The sequence below is a fragment of the Echinococcus granulosus genome (genome assembly GCF_000524195.1).
Source record: "Echinococcus granulosus chromosome Unknown EG_S00171, whole genome shotgun sequence".
NCBI classification, from domain to species: Eukaryota; Metazoa; Platyhelminthes; class Cestoda; order Cyclophyllidea; family Taeniidae; genus Echinococcus; species Echinococcus granulosus.
In genome coordinates this window covers 22,417-28,144 of record NW_020170551.1, presented here as the reverse complement: position 1 = coordinate 28,144, position 5,728 = coordinate 22,417, and the positions used below count along the sequence as shown (strand labels likewise).

General features: G+C 43.8%; 1 protein-coding gene across 1 annotated transcript in view; it reads left to right on the top strand. All coding sequences in view use genetic code 11, as the record gives it.

Moving 5' to 3' along the window:
- Window positions 1–3,607: 3,607 nt before the first annotated feature.
- Window positions 3,608–5,728, top strand: part of EGR_09847 (Estradiol 17 beta-dehydrogenase) — a gene marked incomplete at both ends in the record, with an annotated part of 2,954 nt that continues 833 nt past the window's right edge. The window contains 6 exons of the mRNA XM_024499096.1: window positions 3,608–3,679; window positions 3,720–3,875; window positions 3,930–4,127; window positions 4,164–4,397; window positions 4,495–4,629; window positions 4,705–4,787. Of these exons, the coding sequence (XP_024346478.1) occupies window positions 3,608–3,679; window positions 3,720–3,875; window positions 3,930–4,127; window positions 4,164–4,397; window positions 4,495–4,629; window positions 4,705–4,787 (878 nt within the window). The remainder of the gene's footprint in view (window positions 3,680–3,719; window positions 3,876–3,929; window positions 4,128–4,163; window positions 4,398–4,494; window positions 4,630–4,704; window positions 4,788–5,728) is intronic.

The following is a 5,728-nucleotide window of genomic DNA, read 5'->3' as shown; positions in this document are numbered from 1 at the left end:
ATGCAGTGCAGATTCACGAGGGGATTGAATTCATTCATTTAACGTGGCATTTGGGCAACAGTAAAATGTTGTCCATAATTTAGCCATAAAAACAGTGTATAACGCACCTCATCACCCTAATCGCTTTCCTTTTCAAGCACATTCTATTCACCAACAGCAACTTTAAATGTGGTAATTTTATTTTCATTTTGCCACAGACGTTCCCTAAAATGTTTTTTTCCACTTGTGCCTGATTCAAGTCCACCGAGTTTTGTGGAACCTGTCCGTATGAGAGAGGAAACATCGTTCCACTAAATACATTCATTACAGTAGAAATGCGCAATGGACGTGTTGTTTGCGTGTGTCTGTGTGTGCGTGTAAGTAGTTAAGGAAGAAGAAGAAGAGATGCCTATCACAGATAAAGCCGGTGCTTGCGTCTGTTCCAAGCTTCATGCTAAACCGTGAAAAGTGGAGGCCTTTGTTCGGCTCATGACTGTAAAAGCTGCAAACGCCATCATTCAACTTGGGGATGCGATATCACGCCTATTCCTCCTCGCCACTTCTACTCGCTCCAGTGCTGCACAGCTTATGGTGGATAGTAAACTCCTACGCATAATTGAGAACAACTTGTAAAAATTTGGGGCAGTGGAACAGACTGATTTAGGGGTCAGATGATGGATTGAGAATGGACGAAATGTAAAGACTTGTCGAGGTAGAAGTGAAGCTTGTAAATGGAGGGGAATGGACAGGAAATAACTAGTGGTAAGGGGGTGCACTGCCTTTGTTTGCCTTCAGGTCAGAGCTAAACAGTGTCTCAGGTAGTTGTTGCAGGGCCTGGTTAGATGTATCAAGGAGGGACATAGTCGTGGTGGTGTTCGTGGGGAATGATGGTAAGCTAGTTGTGTGTTAGCCCACGCTGTCCCCAGTAGATGCAATGCAGCCTCCTGTTAAGGCTATTTTCTTTCACACCTAAATCAGCTTCACACTGCATGTGTATTGACCTTTCAACTTGCCTCTCGAATACGCAAATTCATCCGTGTGAGCCATGCAGAGTGAGGCACGAAGCTGTTTCCTTCCTTCCTTCCTTCCACACACACACACACACTCAGACAAGGCGTTTCCTCTGGCAACAAGCAAGCTTCAGCGAAAATATCACGACACTGAATAAATGCAGCCTGAAAGGGTTTGAGTGCCCCTATTTCCTTGACTGCAAGGAGAGAGAGAGAGGGAGGGAGAGAGGTGCCTATCACAGCAGAAGGTGGCGTTAACCTCAGCACATTCAACTGCCTGTTCCAATTATCACGCCAAATCCGCGAATGCTCCAACACCTTCTTACCTATCTCATTGCTTTTAACTACTTACTTCCTCCTCATCAGTAAGGGCAGAGAATATTACCTCCACCTAATGCAGGATATCTCGTCTCCATTTAAGCAGCGTGCTTCGGTCTGGGAGATGATCTCCAGTGGCACACCTTCCCAATGTCTGCCACATTGTGCAGACAAGCAAAACAAGGCAAATCTCCAGTTTGTCCATGTCTCCTCCGTCTCCTCTTGTCATCTGACTGCAACCAAATTGATGGTTTCTCTCAGTTCCAAGGGTGAGACATCATTGACAGCTCTCTCTCAATTAATTGACAATTGGTTGGGTGAGGAGGGCGGGAGGTAGGGAGCGGAAACAAACAACACTGCCGTCTGATACGCAGTGAACATTTGACCACTCCAAAGCAAGTGCACTTGGTTGTGGGTCTTTGACGAGTTGTTTGAAGACCTGTTTGTCAAAGTGAAGACCATGGGCTTTTGCGCTTTTAAAGGACCAAGTTTTGGACGTGTTTTAGACGATCACTCATCCACAAATCCACTCGAGGTGTGCAATGTCTACTTGTTTATATGCTTGGCTCCCTTTTTTCCCCCAAATAACCAAGTCTGTGATTTGGACTCACCAAAAGCAGCTACAACTGCCAGCTGTCAAATAATCGCCTTCTTGAGCTGGTACCGATCCCATGTAGATGCGTTAACAGGTCACTGCCCCAGTGCAGTTCCTTATGTCGTCAGCGTTGGCGAGGTCTAGGCAGGAGCTTGCGCAGAGGCCAGAAGGTGTTAGGTGAGGAGTAGGTGTAACTATTCCATCCCGTAAGCTGTATGTAATGCCTGTGACTGACACACGTAGGCAAACAGTGCCCTGTGTACAACATCATAGTTACCAGGAGCACCCTATTGCACAGAAAAGTTCAATCAGAGTATGCGAAAGACGAGCTAAGTTGGTGCCATGTAAACATGATTTCTGCATTCCCATTTCTGGACAATTCTGTGGCTACTATACAACTACAGATTGCTTGAAATTCGACCAACTGCAAGCACCTTAGCCCAGCTGCAGCAATTTTTCCCCTAATAACGCACATTGGAGATCAAATGTTCACCACTGTGTTCATTACTGCTTTAATGCAGTTAACAAGTGAGTAGCGAATCTTCCTTCCTCTTCTTTATGACACTTAACCTCTTTTTTAGCCTTGTGATCGCGTGCTATAGTGCGTAGCATTAAGTTATGCGAAAGCTGTTTCTCTACACCTGTACTGAATCACCACTAGGATTGATGTCACTAGTGGGCACTAAAATCATCGATGGCGTTCCATGTTAGAAAAGACGAGCAACCTGCAACAAGGAGTCGACATATCTTATGTTGTCGTTGTCATTATAGCAGATAAGGAACGTCAAATATGTGTACGTCTACGCGTTAACATTAGTTTATGTTTTCCTTGGTACTACCTAAATGCATTTCTTGAGCTTGAGCACTTTCAAACACCATGCTCACTCGGCCAGTTGTCACCCTTAGCATTGTTTAACACATGGCCTGCATGTCTATGAGAGCAGGTAATGCTGCTGCACAAGTCTTGTAATCTCTCCACAAATGCACATGGCTTGATATAAATTCTTTCGGAGAAATGTTTCCTCACATTAGAAACTGGATGAATAACAAGTCCACTCAAAGGAGAGCGAAAAGACAGTTCTCCTTTGACCAAATTGGGGACACGTAGCTTTACATTAATTTGAAATCTCACAAAAACCATAAGACAAATATTCGACTAGAAGATGGTAAAAGGAAGAGTGATAAAAGGCAAATAGGGGACTGCCGCAGACAATATCCCCACAGTAATGAGCTTAGTTACTTCTCTGTGAAGGTAGGGAGGTAGGCAGCTGAGACCGCCTCAGATAGTGAAATGCTACCTGCGCACAAAGTACGCAATATAGGTTTACAGTCAGTAGACAGATTTCAAAAAGCACTGAACTGAGCTTGTGGGATGGAAACAATTCGGATTGTAGGTGCAAAAGTTTCATTTCTCGAAAAATGGAAGTGTATAAAGACTATATTCGCGACCCGTGCTCGTGTATTATCAGTAGAATTTCCTTAAAGTCTTAAATCCAATTAGTACTACTTTTGCAAACTAAGATTAGCAAACTATTATAAGCAAAAGTGCAATGTATTCTGCTTCAAATACCAAACCCAAAAAATTGTTGTCTTACTTTTAGACAAAAAAAATTGTTTATGTGATTAAACGGCATATAAGTGACGACCTGAATCCTATTTCAACGCCTGTGTCTGCCGATTTGTTGTTTAATTTTTATCGGAGTAAATGGTCCCGAATCCAAGTCTACTTCTCAACAGCGGCCATAAAATTCCGCAACTCGGCTTCGGAACTTTCGATGTACGACGATTACATTTTCTTCATTGTGTGTCATTTATAGGCTCCCAAAGAAGTCGTGACTGAAGCAGTTGAAGTTGCGATCAGTGCTGGGTTTCGACATATTGACTGTGCCATGATCTATGGCAACGAAAAGGAAGTTGGTGCTGCGATTACGACATCCATAAAGAGGCACAACCTTAGACGAGAAGACATTTTCGTTACCTCGAAGTTACTTTCCACATAATTGGAATTACCTATTATCTGAGAGTAGCCTTTCTGTGACAAACACGCACCCAAAGATGTCCGCGCAGCGTGCGAACTTTCGGTCGAAAATTTTGGTCTGCAGTATTTGGATTTGTACTTGATACACTTTCCTGCGACGTTCAAAATCAAGGAGGGTGTTTCATTTAACATCGACGATCCGAATTCTGTCGTGTTTGAGTATCACAAAATTGAAGATACCTGGAATGTAGGTTTGTGAGGGAATATGAATACAACTTTCCAGGCCATGGAAGAATTGGTGTCTGCTGGACTTGTCAAATCGATTGGGGTGTCTAACTTCAACAAACGACAAATTGAACGCATTTTAGCATCATGCACAATTCCTCCAGCAGTGAATCAGGTTGAAGTCAATATCCATTGGCTCAACACGAAGCTGATTGAATTTTGTCACTCAAAGAACATTCTGGTCGAGGGCTATTCGCCACTTGGCTGCCCTGGTATCACAGAGTATATCCACGTTTATCAATACCGTTAAATCACTCCTCAGCTGAAAGTTTCAACTAAGCTACCTTTTACGCTCTTCTTGCAGGGGCAGAATAAAACCGCTTATGTAGGAGGAGAATGTTATCGAGATCGCTCGCAAGCATAAGAAGACACCTGCACAGGTGCTGTTGCGCCACGGCCTCCAGAGGGGCATCGTTGTCCTCGTCAAAAGTGTTACTTTTGAACGCATCAAGTCGAATTTTGATGTGAGTCTCTTCCAAAGAATATGCTGTTAAACAATTCGTTTGCTAAGTACTTATGATATTTGCTTGTTTTTCGAGGTGTTTAATTTTGAGCTGACTAATGAGGAAATGGAAGTACTCAACAAGACTGGTCCAAATAAACGTATTTTTACGATCTCAGCGTAAGTGATGTCCATCGTGTTTTGTGTTCAGCACAGCACTGTGCCACAATTTTTCGAATTTTTTTTGTAAGTGTTATTGCACCGTGCATCCCTCTCTTTCAGTCTGGAGAAACATCCGGAATATCCATACCACGATGAGTGCTAATTCTTCTGCTGTCTTTCTGCTCTTCCCCACATTCGTCACCTCTCTGAGTGCCAAAACTTGTTTAATAGAATACTCGAACAAGCTTCACTTTGTGTTTCTGTAGACAGCAGCCTGATGTGGAGTGATTTGGGTGGATTTGGGGCGGTGGGGTGGACTGATGTTAGGGTCAGTCGATAGATTGCGCTTGTGGTGCACGTGGAACTTTGCTGTTGGGGAAGTGAATATTGGTAAAGGCTCATTTAACCATTTCTCTGTGCTTGGGTTGGCGTGGTACTGCATGGAGGTGGTTGCCGTGCTGAACGTAGACGATGGTGATTGGTTAGTTGTGGGAGGGCTCAGCCCTTATCTGGTGCGTGCGAGGCAACCTCTTCATAAGCCTATTTTAGTCCACACTTGACCCAGCCCCTCAAAGGCGGACTGCCTTCCCATATTTTGACTCACCTAGACAATGCAGAAATTGCGCGGTATGAACCATCAGCAATGAGGTACGAAACTGTTCCCTTTTACACAAAATTGGAAGGTAAATTAAGCAATCAAGCGTAGCCACACAGATCTGCACATCCATTCCGCTATTCATTGCCCTTTCCGTCAGCTTTTGTTTGAAAATCTGAAGCCCCATATATTTGGTTGAGATACACCATCTTTTATTTGAAAAGCTCTAATGCAGTTGATCAAATGCCTGTAATGCGGAGTGGAGAGATCTCAATCACAACAGTCTGGGCTACAAATGACACTCGATTCCGCAAACCTGTTTTTGCGCATTGGAGATTGAACGTCACCCACTTGACGGATTCGA